At 55.6% G+C, this 19,335-nt stretch overlaps 6 protein-coding genes across 6 annotated transcripts; 3 read left to right on the forward strand and 3 right to left on the reverse strand.

The window, feature by feature from the left end:
- The first annotated feature begins 774 nt into the window (after positions 1-774).
- Positions 775-3,560, forward strand: BO95DRAFT_447257 (putative long chain fatty alcohol oxidase). The gene is made up of 3 exons (XM_025587577.1): positions 775-1,366; positions 1,426-2,570; positions 2,636-3,560. The coding sequence occupies exons 1-3, from the start codon at positions 972-974 to the stop codon at positions 3,382-3,384; spliced, it is 2,289 nt and encodes a 762-aa protein (XP_025437582.1). The 5' UTR covers positions 775-971; the 3' UTR covers positions 3,385-3,560.
- Positions 3,542-5,284, reverse strand: BO95DRAFT_507405 (lipase family protein). The gene is made up of 3 exons (XM_025591250.1): positions 4,707-5,284; positions 4,308-4,644; positions 3,542-4,254 (listed from the first exon to the last, which is right to left on the reverse strand). The coding sequence occupies exons 1-3, from the start codon at positions 4,937-4,939 to the stop codon at positions 3,802-3,804; spliced, it is 1,023 nt and encodes a 340-aa protein (XP_025437583.1). The 5' UTR covers positions 4,940-5,284; the 3' UTR covers positions 3,542-3,801.
- BO95DRAFT_447261 (uncharacterized protein) lies at positions 5,105-6,224 on the reverse strand. Its single transcript, XM_025587578.1, has one exon. It carries the CDS (start codon positions 6,036-6,038, stop codon positions 5,427-5,429), a length of 612 nt encoding a protein of 203 aa, XP_025437584.1. The 5' UTR covers positions 6,039-6,224; the 3' UTR covers positions 5,105-5,426.
- An 847-nt stretch (positions 6,225-7,071) lies between these two features.
- On the reverse strand, positions 7,072-8,520 carry BO95DRAFT_468139 (SDR family oxidoreductase; the record flags this gene model as incomplete). Its single annotated transcript, XM_025589344.1, has 10 exons — positions 7,072-7,146; positions 7,208-7,344; positions 7,407-7,463; positions 7,543-7,606; positions 7,676-7,691; positions 7,751-7,823; positions 7,881-8,054; positions 8,105-8,112; positions 8,176-8,397; positions 8,498-8,520. 10 exons carry the CDS (start codon positions 8,518-8,520, stop codon positions 7,072-7,074), a joined length of 849 nt encoding a protein of 282 aa, XP_025437585.1.
- Positions 8,521-8,827: 307 nt separating this feature from the next.
- Positions 8,828-16,581, forward strand: BO95DRAFT_518197 (type I polyketide synthase; the record flags this gene model as incomplete). The annotated part of the gene is made up of 8 exons (XM_025591954.1): positions 8,828-8,876; positions 8,940-9,411; positions 9,471-9,779; positions 9,831-10,041; positions 10,113-10,236; positions 10,299-10,411; positions 10,473-14,815; positions 14,903-16,581. The coding sequence occupies 8 exons, from the start codon at positions 8,828-8,830 to the stop codon at positions 16,317-16,319; spliced, it is 7,038 nt and encodes a 2,345-aa protein (XP_025437586.1). The 3' UTR covers positions 16,320-16,581.
- Positions 16,582-16,791: 210 nt separating this feature from the next.
- On the forward strand, positions 16,792-19,127 carry BO95DRAFT_485718 (cytochrome P450). The gene is made up of 6 exons (XM_025590419.1): positions 16,792-17,012; positions 17,068-17,118; positions 17,205-17,655; positions 17,720-17,951; positions 18,054-18,650; positions 18,757-19,127. The coding sequence occupies exons 1-6, from the start codon at positions 16,853-16,855 to the stop codon at positions 18,874-18,876; spliced, it is 1,611 nt and encodes a 536-aa protein (XP_025437587.1). The 5' UTR covers positions 16,792-16,852; the 3' UTR covers positions 18,877-19,127.
- Positions 19,128-19,335: the final 208 nt, after the last annotated feature.

Raw genomic sequence — 19,335 nt, forward strand, 5'->3', positions numbered from 1 at the left:
ACGCTCGATCTCCTGCTGAGCGGTCAACTCCTGAGCTGACCACCCACAGCGTTTGGGTGTTATGTGTATTGACTCACGGAATTGTGTAGTAAACCCCAGTGACTAAGTGACTAAGGTAGACACCGCTGTGGCTTGGAACTATTGATGGCTAGGGCAGCCGCCATTCCAATTGCGGAGTTAGTTCTTCGTGTTGAAAAATACCAAAAATACCCAGACTACAAACATACCCAGCAATACAGTGCGTCGCGCGGAGCAATCGGAATTGGACAAACAAAGTCCCCCCACTACAAGAACAAATTTTCTCTACCAAACAATAACGGACTTTTTGTTCTTTCAGTTGTTGTTAAGTTACATTGTTCTTGTCGGGAATTCTTGATCATGCTCCCCAAAGCCGTTGAGGTGGTCAAGGTCTCTAGGACAGTGGCCCGAGTCTCGGATCTTTCTTTCCATTCTAGCCTTCTAGCCAACGGCTTCGGCCGGAAAGACAGTCATGCACCTGCCAGCTGGCCAAGCATATGTGGTAAACACACTGGCACTGCACTGCACTGCACTGCACTACTGGAACCAATCGGCTGGGCCCAGCTGAATACGGTGGGTGGATCGGTGTGCTGCCAGTGGAAGTTGACGGGCAGTGAACTCAGCCAGCCACAATTGCCAGCACAGCACCACGCAGCAGTTCGTGCTGTCTTGTTTAAGATTAGCACAACCCCACTGCTGTCAGCCATGCCTCGCTTATTCCGCCCGCGAGATCTAGACTGGGCAGAGTCGGCCGCCCACTCGGATGCATGATTTTTATTTATGATATCGAAAGAGCCAGCAGGCTGCCACTGACTCGCTTCTCTTCCTCCCACTCCTCGAATTTTATCCTTTCTTCTGGTCCCTCCCCTTTGTTCTTGCTTCCAAGTTTCGATTGCATGATCGCCATTTGTAGCTGTAATCCGGTACATAGACGACCTACAACCACGACCAGTATGGAGGCGGCTCCTGCCAAGATGACCGGGTATACTCCCGCCGAGGTCGATCTTCCTCCGGTACCTACGACGCAGGTTCTGACCGATCTCCATTGGGAGACCATGCTGGCCCTCGCCGACACAGTGATCCCGTCGATCCGTGGTCGTGGCGATGATGCGGAGGTCTCGTCAACCAAGTACCACGCTGTCACTGAGACCCAGCTAGAATCGGCGACTTCCAGACTCACGGCCACGATCAGTCGAACAGCCTCTCCAGCAGCCGAGGTAGCCCGGATCTATCTGCAGGAGAGTCCATCGTCTCTGCCGGCCTTCCGCGAGGGCCTCCAGCGCCTGATTGCGGACTACGTCCATCAGGAAGGCCAGACGGGGCTGCGATTCATCCTCGACGTTTTGAAGTAGGTGGCTGGAGAATCGATACATGCACATGGGCTAACAATCAGTCGGGCCTGGCCAGCACCCGAGCCGGATCCCTGCTTCTGACCGGGTCAACGACCCCCCTCCAGAACCAACCCCTGGCAGTGCGCGAGCAGGTTTTCGCCGGATGGGCCTCGTCGCGATTAAGCCCCATCCGCCTCATCTACCGGTCGCTCTCCGCCATGTTCAAGACCACCTGGATGGTGGCCAGCCCGACCCTGTCCACCGCCGTGGGCTTCCCCCGAGTCCCCGTGCATGGCAAGTCCGCGCCGGGTTGCTGGGAGTACGAATTTGTCCAGTTTCCTCCGAGCGACCATGACGAGGAGAACGAGACGGAGCAACCGGAAGTCCTCGAGACGGACGTGGTCGTCATCGGCAGTGGCTGCGGCGGTGCGGTGGCGGCGAAGAACCTGGCCGAAGCCGGGCACCGCGTGCTGGTGGTCGAGAAGGCGTACCACTACCCCTCGCAGTACTTCCCCATGGACGGCCGGACCGCCCCCGTCAGCCTGTTCGAGGGCGGGGCGTCGATTCTCACGGATGATGCCTCGGTGGCCATCTTTGCTGGATCGACGTGGGGTGGCGGGGGCACCGTCAACTGGTCGGCGGCGCTGCAGACGCAGGCCTTTGTCCGCCAGGAGTGGGCCGAGGACGGGGGCTTGCCCTTGTTCACTTCCGCCGCCTTTCAACAGTCGCTGGACCGCGTCGCTGCTCGCATGGGCGTCAGCGCGGCCCACATTCGGCACAATCGCCAGAACCGCGATCTCCTCGAGGGAGCACGCAAACTGGGCTATGCGGCCGAGGTGGTGCCGCAGAACACGGGCGGCGAGGAGCACTACTGTGGATATTGTACCATGGGATGCTCCGCCGCAGCCAAGAAGGGTCCCACGGAGACCTGGCTGGCGGACGCAGCCAAGGCTGGGGCGGTCTTCGTCGAAGGCTTCAAGGCAGATAAAGTCACCTTCACCACCCGGGGCAAAGAAAGAATCGCCACCGGAGTGGAAGGGACTTGGACCTCCCGCGAGGCGTATCTGTCCCGGGCCCAGAGGGGGCAGGGGATCACCCGAAAGGTGGTCATCAAGGCCAAGAAAGTGATCGTCTCTTGCGGTACACTGAACAGCCCTCTGCTGCTTCTCCGCAGTGGGGTACAGAATTGGCATATCGGCCGGAATCTTCACATTCACCCAGGTAAGCCAACTGCAACCGTCCCGTCAGGCCACCAGGACCTAACACCTCATCCTCCTCATCGGCAGTTCTCTTCGGTGCGGCCGTGTTTGACGAGGAAATCCGACCCTGGGAGGGCTCGGCCCTGACGGCAGTCGTCAGGGAGTTTGAGAATCTCGATGGCCGGGGCCACGGGGCAAAGATCGAAACCACGGTCACCATGCCGCCGCTGTTCCTGCCCATTTTTCCCTGGCGGAAGGGCCTCGACTACAAACTGTTCTGTGCCAAATTGAGCGCCATGACCAGTTATATTGCCGTCACCCGGGACCGTGATTCCGGCCGCGTCTATCCCGACCCCGTCGACGGTCGCATCCGCGTGGCCTACACCCCCTCCGCATTTGACCGGAAGAGTGCCGTGGAGGCAATGATCGCCAGTGCGAAGATCGCTTATGTCTCGGGCGCCAAAGAATTCCACGTCTCGTACGCGGATATGCCCCCATTTTGCCGATCGGAACAGGAGAAGAACGACCCCGACGAGGAGGGGATCAACAATCCGGAGCTGCAGCAATGGATCACGCGATTCCGCCAGCAATCTCCCCTGGACATTGAGAAGGCCGGCTATGCCAGTGCCCACCAGATGGGAACCTGTCGCATGGCGAGCACGGCGAGTAAGGGGGTGGTGGATCCGGAATGCCAGGTCTGGGGTACGCAGGGGCTCTATGTCATGGATGCATCGATCTTCCCCAGTGCAAGCGGCGTGAATCCCATGATCACCAATATGGCCATTGCGGACTGGGCCAGTCGAAAACTGTCGAAAAGATTGAGGGACGGTTGCTAGCCTGCCGTGCTAATCATATACGCCCTACGTCGATTCAATACAGTCTACACCACCTGCCCACATGGTACGATCATGGTCTTGCATCTGATATGCCTCCCGAGCGTCTGCTTTTCCATCAAATTTGGAGTTTTGAGACAGTGTCCTTTCATCTATCTATTCAAATAAATGGTTAACGCTAGGTTTACCGCCCTTGGAGCGATCGTAGTGCGTTTCTTTCTTCTTTTTCTTTTTGCGGGGGGGATTAACTAATCGCACAAAGGAGGTGGAATCAAGAGGACTATGCCCGGTGAAGATACATCAGCCTCACCAGATAAATGCCGCCCGTATGTCATGGATCTGCCGGGTGGCTACGAAAGCCCACAGAACCGACGGAGATGATATCGATTCTGTTCACAAGAGCGTCTCCTTACCCCAGAATCAGGTCCCGGTCGCAGCTGTCAGATTCTGGACTCCGAGCAGTTTGCAGAGTACCTGTGTGCGGTAAGTATCGTTACAGCATGCGGCGAGACTGAGGATCGGGCCGGGACAAATGGTCATGTTCTGGATATACCAGAGATGGGCGGCCGGCTTTGGTCCGTCCCGAAGGCGATACTGCAGGTTGCCTTCTGTATTATTGATGCCCTCCAATTCTTGAATGGAACTTGCATTTGGCGTCACATAGGAGGGAGTGGTGATCCAATACTCGGGAGACAGCTGACTATAGTCGGGGATGAACCACATCCAGGCCGCGTCGTATAGGATCCGGGGAACGATATCATCGGAATGGGTGAGTCGGTAGGTCACTCCGCTGCTTTGATTGCTGATGAACTCGGACAGCTCGAAGTTGCCCACCGAGGGTGATGCATAGCTGTACGGTTGTTTGGCTCTCAGCTCTCCGCAGCAGCTCTGATTAATCACCGGCCAGGCTCACTTACCACGGTGACATGAGGGCCGTGCGTACGAAACTCGGCGGCTCCGACGGTGGCCAGCGCGGCCCCCAGACTGTGCCCTACGAAGACAACCTCGTACTCGCTGTACTGGGCCATCGCCCTCTCTACCGGTGGCAGCGTCACGTTTTTGGTGTTGATCCACGTCCTCCAAAACCCTTGGTGGATCTGACACCCCGAGCACGAGGCTGCCCCAAATGTCGTCACGTTGACGAAGTCATAGTCGAGGTCGACATCGACCTTCGGGCACGTGTTGGTGCCCCCGAATTGAAGAACGATGAGCTCGTTGGTGTGGTCTAGCGTCACAAAGCCGGACACTCCCTGGTTGTAGAGACTGTCGGTCGGGAGTTAGGATCTGGGTTCTCTCGACCAGGGCTTAGAACGACACCTTCTTACCTGGTGGAGTTGAATTCTGCGACCGTGGTGGTATTGGCGCTGGTCACATTGGGGCAATTGCCCGCACCGCAGTCGACGCCGTCGTGGCAGCCGGCCGCGTATTCGGCGAAGAAGCTAAACCGATCGAACAATTCCTGCGAAATGCCTGGCGAGGAGGTCAGCCACTGGAGTTGCCCGCGACAGGCAATGCGGGCTGCGGGCTGCCTGACCGTTCTGAGTGGACTCCTGCGCATTGTCGGCGACTGCTGTTCCCAGACAAGCCAGCAGAACACAAAGAGCAAAGGAGACAGCCATCTTGATGGTGTGGTCTCAGTAGGTGAGGGAGTATATACGGATCAATTTATCAATTTATCGATTTTCAGTTCGACGCCGGGGTTGGGACAGCAACCAAGCCTCGCTCTCCTTATATAGTTCCCTGGCACCCACCGCTTGAGAAAGAGTTGGGGCAAGACGTGGCCGACTCCCGTGCGTCATTGACTTGTCTCCTGAGAAAATGGAAATACTCTATTTGATGAAGAGACTAACATCATGTTGACAGGGTGACAGGGCTGACAAATAAGGTTATGCGGGCTGTGGGTACCAGACTTCACTTGATTCTGCTCCGCAGCAACAGCTTCGAACATCCAAAGTATGCCCACACTGACACCTGACATGGAATTGCCTCGATCAGGATGAACAGTGTAGGGACCAGGGTCTTCTCTTCCCCTTCCATTCACCGCCTTACAGTGCCAGCGCCAGACCAAGGATGCCTCCCACACTGGCAATGCGCATGGCCCAGCTTCCAGTAGCAACAGCTGCGCCCCCGGTCGAGACGGAGGTCTTCGATCGAGTGGAACTGGCCGTTGAAGGTGCGGATGAGGCAGAAGGCGAGCCTGCGGTGGAGTTTGGGTACCATCCAGTGGCCAGGGCGCTTTCGGAGGACAGCAGGGAGGCGTACATCGCTTCCTCACTGGAAAGGATAGCCCTGGCAGCAGTTGGCAGGTTGGAGTACCAGGCCGGCATACTCCCTGAACTCTCCGCGAGGATTTCCGATGAGAAGAATGCTGGGTCGGTCCTCATTCTCTCCCACCAACTCGTCGGCACAGCAGTCTCTAGAACCGACAGGCATCCGGTTAGTTGGATAGGGTGGATGGTACTCGTTACCGACTCAAAAGGAGGCGTGCTCGATGTTTCGCCTGGAACCGATCTAGTGACCCCAACCACAATGTCGGTCCCCGTTACGGCTTCGGTGGCGGTCACTGTTCTAACCGCGGGGGTAGCCAGCTGGGTTGTATCGGCGAGCGCAGTCAGAATGTTTGTGGCGCCGAGGAGGGCGAGGAGGTGGAAGTACATGATTGACCTTCCGAGAAAAAGTGCACCACGTGCTACTTTCAGGGGGGGGGGGCACCCCAGGTATTTGTGATGTGCGAAGTGGCTCGAAAGGGGGAAATTGTCCTGAAGTAGTGGTATGCACTGACAGCTAGTGGATAGCTAAGCAACACGAGGGGATGGCTAAGCGAAAGGTCCGTGAGCAAGCTAGTGGGTGCACAGCCCCCGTCCAGCTGTCATCTCATGTCATCCCACCGTCTTCGAGCTGCTATTTGAAGATTGGTTTGCATGGGGGCGCAGGTTAGCATACATTGCTGGCATATTCAGAGGAGAACTCGTTCATGCGGAGCGAGAGCCGTGACTATCTGGCCACGTGCTCCCTGCACCCCCATCTAAACTGGGAAATTACCAGAACATATCTCACTGTAGGGGCCAACTTTGCCAAGCCAGTAGCCAGCAACTCACCGATGGCGGAATTGATCGTTTGGTCGCGAACCACCCACTTGGGACGACCACCGCCAAGCAGCTCCTGCTCAAGGGGGGCCAAAGCTCGCGGCGAAAAGGGCGTCAGTTCGGAGGCCGGTCGATCGGTGGCAACCACAGCGGGGAGGCAGATCAGAATCAGATGTAGCATTCGTAATCCCGCGGATTGGCCCAGGGCGTCGTATGCGGCCGCCTCAATCGGATGCCGACGGTGCCGTTACACGCAGATCCGCAGCGCGCGCAGCATGTGCGAGGAGGTCTTGGGACTGGACTGCAACTGCGAGGTAAACAAGGTAACAAGGTAAACAAAGGTGGACGATGCAGTGTAAAGCGAGACGGGCACGTGACTGTACAAGCGGCGGGTAAGTCTTTACCCTACACACACACCCTCCATCCGCGGAGTAATGTCCAAGTCAGTATATCCAACCTGACAGAGTCTCGGGCTTCCTGTTAAATCCTGAGAAGAGACAATGCACTACGGTGTATGGGAGGGCTAAACACGTGAGGGCTACTCCACCATAGAAAAGAAACTGGTAAACACTATCACATTGTCTGTGCAATCATGACGCACAATTCACTTCAGACCCCCCTTGGTCTTCATCGCACTCTTCAACTTTCCAAGGTGGAAAATGGGCCATAGGAGAAGGTCCTTCTGTCGTCAGTTTTTCTTCCCGCTAGATGGAAGCATCGGCAACCGCGGAGAGACCTACCCAGACCGTGCGAAAGGCAAAACAGTCCATCAGCCAAACGAAGGTCGAGGTGTTCCCAACCCAGTACCATGCGGGCGGGCACGGTCGCAGTGACTGCTGCACCACCGACCGGGCATACACCATACGATCCGTAGTATCTGGTCGATTGGCCATCTGGTCAGTATGGTAGGAATGACCCGGAGCAGTACATGCTACATACTCGGGACACGTTGTACGTGGGCTCGGAACTCTTCCTGAAGCGGCGCATAGAATGAGGCTATGAACAAGGCGACCAGAATGTTAGTTTCGAAGATAAAAGAAGAAGAGGAGGGGAGATGGATTGGGTGAGCACGGACTCGGCGGAAGACTTCGGGAGGCATCGCGCGTCAGGATATTGGTGCCGATATTGCCAGATATAATCTAGACTTCGTCATTAGCATATCGCGGCTTATAGTCCAAGGTCGAGGTGACGCGGATCGGAAATATTACATTGATGACTCGAACGCTGTGCGACTGATTTAGCTTGGAAGATGATGGTAAAGATGGAGGGACGCAACAACGGACCCCAATGGACTCATCTCAACGCGAAGGGTATTGCCCCAGTGATGTAGCGCCGCCTTGCTGGCATTGTATGAAGCTGCAGGTTCAAGGTCAGCGACACCCTCCTCATGATAGATCTTCCCAGAGGACTCACAGCCATACATGTACGGCACAATCCCGCCGACCGATCCAATGTTCACCACACATCCTTGGGCTCGAATAAGCCAAGGATGAAAGGTATGGACCATGCGAATCGGGCCAAAGACATTAACGTCGAACATTTGTTGCACCTGGCTCACATCGGTGTCGATGGCAGTCATGGTATAGCCTGCATGCATGAGTACAGCCTTGACCAAGCGTAGATTTCCTCACGCTCACATATACCGCTGTCTGATGTTAGGGCTCAGTGCCACGAGATCAGCCAAACTAACCGGGATATTACTGCTTACGCATTGTTGACTAGAATGTCCAGTCGATCGCCGACCTTGGTCTCCACCGCTTTGCACAAGGCACGCACCGACTCATCCTTGGTCACGTCTAACTGAAAGCACTGGATGCCAACTGAGGTAAGATGCGCGTGAGATTCCGACGGTAGAACCGTGGCAAGCACTGTGCAACCGTGGGTCTGGTACTGGAGTGCCAATGCTTCGCCAATACCTCCCTTCCCGCAACTGGCGATGCCTCGGGTTAGCACACGGGGGCTCTTTATTCTTCGAGAGGGGAAACCAAAAACAAAAAAAAAAGAAAGAGATAAAAATGAAATCGATTTACCCTGTGATTAGAACGGTCACCATAATGGCTGATTCTAGTGTTGTGGATAACAGAAGGGGAGGCGAGGTACGGTAAGATAAAGCATCGATCTGACCAGTCTGACCGGGATTCCATCCTGCGTCTGACAGATAGCGAAATCAGCCATGGCCATCCTTTCTGCACGGAGAGTCAGACCGGTCGTCAGACATCGTGTATATCTACGACATCCCGATCAACGTTAGTTGGGAGGAAGATTGGAAACGAACCCAACACCACCAATTCGACAATCTCCACTCAGGATAGTTCGGGTCTGCCGCAGCGTAGATTCGCTCATCACCATCGCTCGCCGCAATGTCTTTCGAACACAACCCCAATGACCCCGTGGTAATTGTCGGCATGGGTGAGTGTCCAAATTACGGGTCTGAATGAACCCACAGCCTACGGCTAACACTTTTGATTCCAGCTTGTCGACTGCCCGGGGGGGTGTCCTCGCCTACCGACTTTTGGGAGATGCTGATCAACGAACGCTCGGGTCAATGCAATGTACCAAAGACCCGATTCAATGCAGACGGGTTCTTCCATCCCGAGGGTGATCGTGCTGGGGTGATGAACACCCGCGGAGGTTATTTTCTGCAGGAGGATGTGCGCCAGTTTGAGAACTCCTTCTTTGGGATCAACAACCTGGAGGCAACATACATGGATCCACAGCAACGAAAGTTGCTAGAGGTGGTCTACGAATGCTTCGAAAGCGCCGGAGTATCGCTCCAACAGGCGGCCGGGGCCGACATTGGAGTCTATGTCGGCAACTTCACGGTGGACTTCCAAACCATGCAAGCCCGAGATCCCGAGGCCTTGCACCGGTACAGTGCCACGGGCTCAGGGACGGCAATCTTGTCGAATCGACTAAGTTATATCTTCGATCTTCGTGGTCCTAGGTATGTGCAACCTCTTCACACCATACCAACCAGCACGGACGATCTAACGGATATGACAGTTTCACACTCGATACGGCATGCTCATCGTCCATCTATTGTCTCCACAGTGCAGTCACTGCGATCAAGGCGGGCGAATGCGAAGGCGCGGTGGTGGCTGGGGCTAACTTGATTATGGGCCCGGAGCAGCATCTCGGTACCATGAAGGGAGGGGTCTTGTCCCCAACCTCCACCTGCCATACCTTTGATGCCAGCGCTGACGGCTACGGACGTGCCGAGGGTGTCAGTGCCCTGTATATCAAACGCCTGTCGGCTGCCCTGAGAGATGGTGATCCCATCCGTGCGGTCATCCGCGGCAGTGCGGTAAATGCGTATGTTTGTTCTGTCGACATATGGTTAGGATTATCTGCTAACGAGCACAGAAATGGCAAAACCTCGGGGATCACTCAGCCCAGTATTGCGGGACAGGCCGAAGTTATCCGCAAAGCCTACCGCGTGGCTGGGATTGATGCACAAGACACCGAGTACGTCGAGTGCCACGGCACGGGCACTGCAGTCGGCGACCCCATGGAGGTGGAGGGTCTGAGTCGAGTTTTCGTGCGCAAAGGAAGGTCACCTTTGCTCATTGGTGCTGTAAGTCACTTCTTTTCTGTCTCCTTCTGCTTAATCCTTTATGTATGGGCTGACTCAAGAGGGTCTCTAAGAATAAAACCAATGTCGGCCACAGCGAGGCAGCCAGTGGGATCACCGCCGTGATCAAGGCGGTCCTTGCCTTTAAGCACAAAGCTATTCCTGCCACCATTGGCGTGGTCAACTTGAATCCAAAGTGTAAGTTTCGCCTAGCACACTGCTCGACGACGAACAGAAGCCAGTGATTCTAACGAGCGTAGTGAAATTGGATGAGTGGAATATGAAGATTGTGACTAGGCTGACCGACTGGTCCTCGAATGTGCGCCGTGTCAGTATTAACTCTTTTGGCTATGGGGGTGCTAACGCCCACACGGTATGTTCCTCCGCTCGATTGTGAAGGGGTATAATTATCGACGCTGACTGGCCATGGACAGATTCTGGAAGATCCAATTCAATATCTGTCATCCATCCACAAATTGCCGCAGTCTCTAGGCGACAACCCACTTCCCGACACGACCTTTGTACTTCCGCTGTCTGCCTCAACCTCTGAGGCTCTGGATGCCCGGGTAGTCGATTTGAGCCACTACATCCAGAATGCCAACGAGATAGACTTTGTCAGTCTGGCACATACTCTGGCGAACCGCCGTTCCAAGCTCTCTCGGCGGGGATACATTCTTGCCAGTCCGGCAACAGCCAAGACCGATCTCACCGTGGGGAATCTGGTCTCAACTGCTCTCCCGGGCCGTGACCTCGTCTTTGTTTTCACAGGCCAGGGTGCACAGTGGGCCGAGATGGGTCGCCAGCTGCTGGAGAAGAGTTACATCTACCGCAAAACCATTGAAGAGCTCGATAATGTGCTCCAAATTCTGCCCGAGGCGCCTGAGTGGTCGATCAGGGATGCGCTCCTGGAATCTGCGCCTCACAGTCGGGTGGGCGATGCGAGATTTTCCCAACCGTTGTGTACTGCCGTCCAGATCGGACTCGTCAAGCTGTTGGGCTCGTGGGGAATCCACCCTCAGATGGTCGCTGGCCACTCGTCGGGCGAGATTGCGGCTGCATTTGCCGCGGGCTTGCTGAGTGAGGCCCAGGCTATGATGGTTGCCTATTATCGAGGTTATGTGGTCGGACAGCTGCGGTCTCAGGGCTCCATGATGGCGTTCGGGGGCAGTGTTGAAGATGCCCAGCAGATGATTCAGAAGCTATCGCTGCAAGAAGAAGTAGTTGTTGCTTGTGTCAACTCGCCCGAGAGTGTAACGCTTTCGGGCAGCGTCTCCGGCATCGATTCCCTTTTACAGGCTGCCTCGCAGATGGGAAAGTTCGCTCGGAAGTTACAGACTGGTGGCAAGGCCTACCATTCGTACATGATGCAAGAGGTTGGGGAACAATACAGTCGCCTCATTGAGGCCGCCTGGCCAGCCCTTCCGGCCAACGCCAGTGAGCGCGAGGTGCGATTCTTCTCCAGTGTGGGCATCGATGGCCCCAATTGGTACAGCAGCAAAACCAGCAAGGCCCTGCCGCTAAGCTACTGGCGCCAGAATCTTGAAAGTCCCGTTCAGTTCACAGCTGCCATCACCCGCATCCTGGAGGAGAAGGGAAAGTCTCATCTGATCGAGATTGGGCCGCACTCCGCCCTGCAGTTGCCCATCAAGCAGATCCGCAACTTCTTGGCCCAGTCAGTGGATGATGTCCCATATAGTGCGACTCTGGTCCGAGACAAAGATGCCATCTCTTGCCTGCGAGTCCTTGCAGGGGAGCTGTATCTCCGCGGACACGATCTGGACATCATGGCTGTCAATGATGCTGCACCTACCACCGCCAGGGTTATCCCAGATCTTCCCCCGTACCACTGGAGCTATACACAGCTACTGTGGCGGGAGTCGAGACTCAGTAGCGATCTTCGTAACCGACAGCATCCGCGTCATGAGTTGTTGGGATCGGAGATGGCTGCGCTGAACGGGATTGACCGGGTGTGGAAGAATACAGTGAGGCTATCCGAGGTGCCCTGGTTGGAGGACCACAAGCTGGAAAGTCAGGTCGTCTTTCCGGCCGCGGGCTATATCGCCATGGCAATCGAAGCGCTGTCTCAGATTACTGGGGCTGTGGCATCGAGTCCTTCCTTTTCATTGCGCAATGTCAACATCGCGACTGCGTTGGTCATATACGCCGACGAACAGCAACAGGCCGATCTCTATACTACCGTCTCCCCGGCTCGCATCTCCAAGGCGGCTGCCTCCAGCAATTGGTATGAATTTAGCATCTCGTCCCGCCAGGAGCAAAGCACGGTGTTGCATTGCACTGGTCGCATCAGGCTGGGAACTGATGCCCCTGCGCCTACGGTTACAGTTAACGCCGTTGACTACGAGGAATGGACGATGGGTTCCTGGTATGCCAAACTGGCCGAGGAAGGGCTCGCATTCGGGCCCGCCTTTCAGTCCCTGACATCTATGAAGACGGATAAGAGGCGAGTCAACCCAGCTGCGGTGTCCAAGACCGCCATTCTGCAGCGCAGGGGTCGGTCGTCGGGCTATCCTGGTGACTATTATACCGTTCATCCCCTCACTATTGATGCCTGTTTGCAGGCCGCTATCATGGGTGGCACAGCGGGTATTCTCGGACAGCTTCGTGCCCACCTACCTGTATTCCTCGACCATTGCGAGATCAGCACCCCAGTCAGTGAGAGTGTGAACTCGACCGGATTGATCCATACCGAGTCCCAGAGCACTGGCTTTGGTACGAAGACTATTGACGCCACCTTGAACGATGACTCCGGCTCTGCGGTGATCAATCTGCGGGGAGTTCGCTTATCCCTGTACATGGGACGCCCCGAGCTTGAGCACTCTTCCTCCCTAGCTCGTCACCCCTGTTTGCGTGTCGTATGGAAACCTGATCTGTTGCGGGTGACCGCAGACGACGAAATGCCATTCCGAAACTACATCACCCACTTCCTCCACAGCCACCCTGATTTGGCGGACAACACCAAGGTTGGCGTGGTGGCCGCCCTGCTAGATCTCGCTGCGCACAAGAACCCACGCCTACGCGTGTTGGAGCTTGGCAATGGATGCGACTGCAAGACACGCGAGTGGCAGGATATCCTCGACCAAAAGACGGATTTCCCCCGGATTCGAGAGTGGAAGACGGCGGACGGCGGGGAGGTCGATGGGAAGTACGACGTGGTTCTGCTCCCTCACGACGCCGGAGGCCGATCTATGGCCCAGGTCAACCATTTGCTCAGCCTAGTCGAGAGTAATGGCATACTTGTCGCGCGAACAGGGTCTCTCACATCAGCTCAGCTGGGGGGCCGTGATTATACAGTGTTAAACCTGCAATTCGGCATCACCCTCGTCGTTCCTTCTCAGCCGCTGCGCACATCTCACAACCAATTGGTTCTGCTGCATCAGCACGCTTTGAAGATCGCCGATGTCTTCAAACAATTCTTTGGGTCTGAGAACCTGGTTGTTGCCTCCCTGGATGACGTGACGGCGGAGATGATCTCGCGGGCAACGGTCATCTCTCTACTCGAGCTGGAGACCCCGTTTCTGCCCACCATGACCCCGGAGCAGATGACCAAATTCAAGATTGTGACGGATAATGCCCATGACCTCATTTGGCTGACCGGAACTGCTACCATGACGGGGGAGGCACCAGATCTCTCTCTGTCTGGTGGTCTCTCACGAGCGCTCATGCTGGAACAGCCGGCACTTCGCTTTGTGACCTTCGATGTAGGTCGGTTAACGGATCATGCAAGCCGTCTGGATGTCTGCGGCAAGGTCCAGAACATTCTTCGCACCGACGATCTGGCGGAGGACAAGGAATTTGTCTGGCACAATGGCCTCGTGCATGTGAGTCGATTCGTGCCTGAAACCACACTCAACGACCTCTTCCGGAAGAGGGAATCAGCCGAGATCGACACCATGACGCTTGAAGAGGCATCCCCGGCTCGTCTGGCCATTGAGCGCGTGGGAATCACGGACTCGATCTACTTCCAGAGACAGGCAGACAGCCCCACGGTGATTCCGGCGGGCCAGGTCGAAATCGAGGTCAAGGCTGTCAGCTTGAACGCCAAAGACATCTACACTCTCTCTGGCAAGGTGGAGACTCGCAAAGGCACCGCAGCCATTGAGTTCAGTGGCATTGTTCGCAATGTGGCCTCGGATGTCACCCATCTTGCGGCGGGCGATCGTGTCGTCGTGCTCGCACCCAACACCTTTAGTACGGTAGAACGCGTGCCGGCATGGGCATGTCAAAAGATGCTTCCCCAGGAGAGCTTTGATGTGATGCCCACACTACCGGTTATCTACGGCACCGCCCTATATGCTCTTGACGACCGCGCCCATCTGCGTGCGGGTGAGAGCATCCTGGTGCACTCCGGCGCCGGTGCCTTCGGAGCCGCTACCATTGCGATTGCCATGCAACGCGGCGCCACGGTATATGCCACCGTCAGTACTGAAGAGAAGAAGGATTACCTTGTCTCCGAATTGGGGGTACCCCGGGAGAACATTTTCAACTCGCGCGATGATTCATTCGTGGCCGGGGTGCTGAAGGCCACTGGCGGACGCGGCGTGGACGTGATTGTCAACTCCCTGACTGGGGACCTCCTTCACGCCACCTGGCAATGCTGTGCCAACTTTGGTCGTTTCGTCGAGGTAGGGAAGCGCGATATTATTGATGCTGGGAACCTCGACATGCGCATGTTCCTACGCAATGCCACCTTTACCGCATTCGACTTGACCGAACTCTTCTATCACCAAGATGAGCACTACCGGAACATTTGGACTACGTAAGTTTGCTTTTCTTGCTGCTTGGATTTCCCTATAGCTCCGAGTGTTTCGTTCTCTGGGTTGCTGACCATCCGTACCAACCATAGCAAATTTGCGGAAGCGTTGGAGCTCTATCGCTGCGGCGCGGTCAAGCCTGTTCCCATCACCACCTTCGACGTCAGCGAGATCAGCCAGGCATACCGCTTCTTTTCGACCAAAGGGCGCATCGGCAAGGTCGTGATCTCCTTACAGAATCCCTCCAGTGTGATCCGTGTGGCTCATGCCCGTCACCTCACCACCTTCGACGCGAACAAATCGTATCTGCTCGTGGGTTGCCTGGGTGGCTTGGGCCGGAGCCTCAGTCGGTGGATGTTCGAGCGCGGCGCTCGTCACTTCACTTTTCTGGGCCGGTCTGGATGTGATAAGCCGGCCGCGCGCGATCTCGTTGCTGGCCTGGAGGCAGCCGGGGCGACTGTTCAAGTCGTGCGGGGTGATATCATCAACGCTGAGGACGTGCAGGCGGCGGTCGAGGCGTGCATTCGACCCATCGGGGGAGTCATTCAGGCGGCGATGGGGCTGAGCGAGGCGCTCTTCTCGACCATGACCCCCAAGGCCTGGCACACGGGCATCCAGCCCAAATGGCAGGGAACCTGGAACCTCCATCATGCTCTCGAGGCCCACGGCGACGCTGCGCTGGACTTCTTCCTTCTCACCTCATCCGTGTCGGGTAGTGTGGGCACCGCCACCGAGTCCAACTATTGCTCTGCAAACGGCTTCCTGGATGCCTTCGCCCGCTACAGGCGCGGCCTCGACAAGCCCATCGTCTCCGTCGGTCTGGGCATGATCTCCGAGGTTGGTTATTTGCATGAGAACCCAGAGATCGAGGCCCTCTTGTTGCGCAAGGGCATTCAGCCCCTCAATGAAGCCGAGCTCATCCAGGTCATCGATCTTGCCCTAGCCCACACAGCAGCCACCGGGCTAAGCTCGAAGGCTCCGGGTCTGGACTACGACCCCTTGGCGGCTTCCCACATTCTCACTGGCCTTGAACCGCACGGAATTCGTCAACTGCTCGATCGTGGCTTCGATGTCAACAACGGGACGATGCAGGATCCCCGCGCTGTTCTTCTATCTGCCTCCCTGGATGCCCCCTCCGCCTCGACGTCCGCCAATGCAGCCTCTGTCAGCACCGTCTCAGTGTCCGCCCTCCCCTGGGCTGCTGGCATCCCTGCAGGGGTCCTCAAGACCATGGCGACCACTCCCGAGGTGGCCACTGCGGCGACTCTGAATGCCGCCATTCTCCTCCTGGTCCGCAAGCGTTTTTCCAATCTGCTGCTGATGGATCTGGATAAGATCGTCTCGGATAAGCCCATCACTTCGTATGGAATGGACAGCATGATCGCCTCCGAGTTCCGCTCCTGGTTCTACACTGTGTTCAAGGTAGATATTCCATTCCTGGAGGTGCTGAATGATACCTCCTCCTTGCAGAGCTTGTCCAACGCGGTGGAGAGCAAGCTGGCGGTTTGATTGGGATGTGTCAGTGTTTTCGTTCGTCATCCTGTAGGTCTGTAGCTGTGAGAATGTCAGATAAGATATAAAGTTGCTTGCAATATCTTCACTTGTCCACAACCCTGTAGCGAGACCACTGCTGACTAGGTGTTCATCTTCAATTAAAAGGTTCGTTCTTGTATCTTGTACCATGGGCTGGGGAGACCAAATGTGCGGCTGGGACTAATGGTCGATCGAGACAGCTTTATCGGCCACTGATAAGCTATCCCCAGCGAGAGCATGAGCATACTTGATCAAATCAAGAGCATCACAGTTGAAGATACGGAGGTGGTGCACTAAAGCTCTTGGATCTCATGACTTGCTCGGTTTCATGTTACAGTTGTAAAGAACCTGTAATGTATATCCCATGTACCTTCACATCATCCTCAGTCGATCTAATATGTATATGTTGGGTGACATGGAGTTACTGTACCCGGCCCTACTTATCAGTGTCTCGAAAAAGTCTGGGACACACCTGTGTATTAGTTACGGCTCATGCCTTTTTTGTGAACATGCCTAGTCGTAACATACTTAGCTTGGAATTGGCCAAGATCCGACTTTGGCAGAATTGCCAAGATGACTCAGGAAAGCCCACCTGCGCTATGAGCAAAATGATGGTTGGTCGGCCAAGAATCGATCCAACTCTTTTTAGGGCTTTCCAGGATGACCACCGTAAGCCGTGGGCTAAGTGGGGTTTCTGACCATCAGCCTGTGTACATGCATGCAGGTTGTGTCAGAAATGATCAAATAAAAGAACTCGAGCTGATCTCCACCCGCAGTAAGGTGGCTTTACTGCACACCCGCCCATCATGTACACTTACAGTGTCCTTGCTCTCACGCTGGTGAGCTATGTCCTCTGTCAAGGCTTTTACAACCGCTACTTCCATCCACTCCGCGCATTTCCCGGCCCTTTCTGGGCCTCGGTGTCCGATTTTTTCAAACTCTGGATTCTGCACACCAAGCAGGCCCACACTCTGGGTCTGGAATACCATAAAAAGTATGGGAGCATTGTACGCGCTGCCCCGAACCTCTTGGCAGTTGATGATCCATTGCTCCTACCGCTCATCTACCATCGGCGAGTGGACAAGACCGATGTCTATACCGTAGGCGTGCTCGGTGAAATTGCCCCACCTTTCCAAACTCTCAAACACGAGGAGCATGCCATCAAGCGCAAGAGGGTTGCCGCCTCGTTCACCTTGACCAACCTGAAGCACCTCGAAGGGCAGGTCGATGAGCGCATCGCGCAGTGGACTCATATTTTGACGCAGCGGTTTGTGGAGACGGGCGAAGAACTGGACTTTGCTGCCTGGTCCCAGTAGGTTTCATGCCCATCACATCCCAATCATTTACTCATCTCTCTCTCTCTGTGTGTGTAACAGATGGTTTGCGTATGACATGATTTGCCAACTCTCCTTTGGCGAGCCCATCGGATTCGTTAGCCAGGGGCGCGACGTGGAGAACCTGATCGCGAATTTCCATCAGATGGCCCCGTTTGCCGCGGTTGTGGGAGCATTGCCCTGGCTTGCACGCCCATTCCTGGAGAATCCCATCACGAGAAAGTTTTTCATGCCCAAGCCGGGTGATGGGTCGGGGACGGGGAAAATCATGGCTGTACGTAAAGCACACCTCTGGTGGAAATATGATGAAGGCTCATCCATCCGGTGTCTCTAGTTTCGTGATCGGCTGCTGGCAGATCGACTGAATAACCCTCAGGCTCACAAGCAAGGGGATTTCCTGGACAATATTCTGAGCGCAACCAACCCGGATGGGACCCCGATCACGCTCGAGGAGGTCAAGACCGAATGTTTCGTGCTCATGGTCGCAGCCTCAGACACCACCGCCGCTTTCTTCTGTGGCTTTGTGCGTTATGTCCTTGAGACCCCTGGGGTATATGAGCGACTGGTGGCGGAGATCGACGAGTACGACCAGCGTGGCGACCTCACCTCCCCGGTGCCACGATACGACGAGATCAAAGATATGCCCTACTTCACAGCCTGCTACAAGGAGACCATGCGCTATCAGCCGTCGACCCCGATGATCATTCCGCGCTACGTGTCTCCGGGGGGTCTCACGCTGCACAACCAGCATATCCCCGCCGGGACGGAGATTGGAGCCAACCCGTATGTGGTGCACCGGAATCGCCGCGTCTTTGGGGAGGACGCTGATGTCTTCCGTCCGGACCGCTGGCTGGTGGCCGATCCGGACCATATCGCCCTGATGGACAAGTGTATTCTGACCTGGGGATACGGGACGCGCATCTGCCTGGGGAAGAATATCGCCCTGCTGGAGACGTATAAGCTGCTTGTCCAGGTATTCGCATCTCCTTGTGTTCTGTTTCTTGTCTACCGCCTCGTAGTGGGGTTCTCGTCCGGCTTTTTCACCTAACAGGACTAACCATGGCTCCTTGGCAATCTAGTTCTTCCGCCTGTTCAGACCCCAGATCAATAATGGGGCACGACCCATCTGGAAGCAGGAAAACCTGGCGTTGTTGGTTCATCACAATTTCTGGATCAAGATTGCGAGCAGAAAGCATTAGTTAGCATTAGTAGATGATGATGACACTCTTCCCAGTGAGAGGTTGCCTGAGTTAATGCCTCAGGCAGTGACAGTTGCTAGTCGGGCGGGGGCATTCACCGCCTGCCATGCCAGGCTCTTCCGACCGGTCTGCCGGATTCCGCAAACGGACATCCGCCCCTCCTGCCAGGTGTCCCGGGCCCTTCTCCCCTGTCCACGATCTGCCTTGTTTTGGCATTGAAAGCACAGGATGGCTTCTGAAGCCGCAGTGACTCTTTCCTCATAAGATTATTAGTTTATCTCGTACTCAAAATAGCTATCCTTCCGGCTATAAGCTTTCCTTAACGCTTGCCAATTTTGTGTCATACTAGTAGTACTCGATGACCACGGGACCGTCCCGAGATATATAACTCGTGCAGGTGCGACCGCCCGAGGTACGGTGAGGTAGATACTGCCTGCCAGATTCGCGCTTCCGGTAGGC

This window comes from Aspergillus brunneoviolaceus (assembly GCF_003184695.1).
Source record: "Aspergillus brunneoviolaceus CBS 621.78 unplaced genomic scaffold BO95scaffold_85, whole genome shotgun sequence".
Lineage (NCBI taxonomy): Eukaryota > Fungi > Ascomycota > Eurotiomycetes > Eurotiales > Aspergillaceae > Aspergillus > Aspergillus brunneoviolaceus.

Coding starts and splice junctions, on each gene's coding strand:
- BO95DRAFT_447261 (XM_025587578.1), bottom strand. CDS start 6,038: ATGTACTTCCACCTCCTCGCCCTCCTCGGCGCCACAAACATTCTGACT.
- BO95DRAFT_447257 (XM_025587577.1), top strand. CDS start 972: ATGGAGGCGGCTCCTGCCAAGATGACCGGGTATACTCCCGCCGAGGTC. Junction 1,367..1,425: donor TTCATCCTCGACGTTTTGAA/GTAGGTGGCTGG, acceptor GGGCCTGGCCAG/CACCCGAGCCGGATCCCTGC. Junction 2,571..2,635: donor GAATCTTCACATTCACCCAG/GTAAGCCAACTG, acceptor CCTCATCGGCAG/TTCTCTTCGGTGCGGCCGTG.
- BO95DRAFT_485718 (XM_025590419.1), top strand. CDS start 16,853: ATGCCTAGTCGTAACATACTTAGCTTGGAATTGGCCAAGATCCGACTT. Junction 17,013..17,067: donor GGCTTTCCAGGATGACCACC/GTAAGCCGTGGG, acceptor ACATGCATGCAG/GTTGTGTCAGAAATGATCAA. Junction 17,119..17,204: donor CGAGCTGATCTCCACCCGCA/GTAAGGTGGCTT, acceptor TCCTCTGTCAAG/GCTTTTACAACCGCTACTTC.
- BO95DRAFT_507405 (XM_025591250.1), bottom strand. CDS start 4,939: ATGCGCAGGAGTCCACTCAGAACGGTCAGGCAGCCCGCAGCCCGCATT. Junction 4,645..4,706: donor GCAGAATTCAACTCCACCAG/GTAAGAAGGTGT, acceptor CCCGACCGACAG/TCTCTACAACCAGGGAGTGT. Junction 4,255..4,307: donor TTCGTACGCACGGCCCTCAT/GTCACCGTGGTA, acceptor TGCTGCGGAGAG/CTGAGAGCCAAACAACCGTA.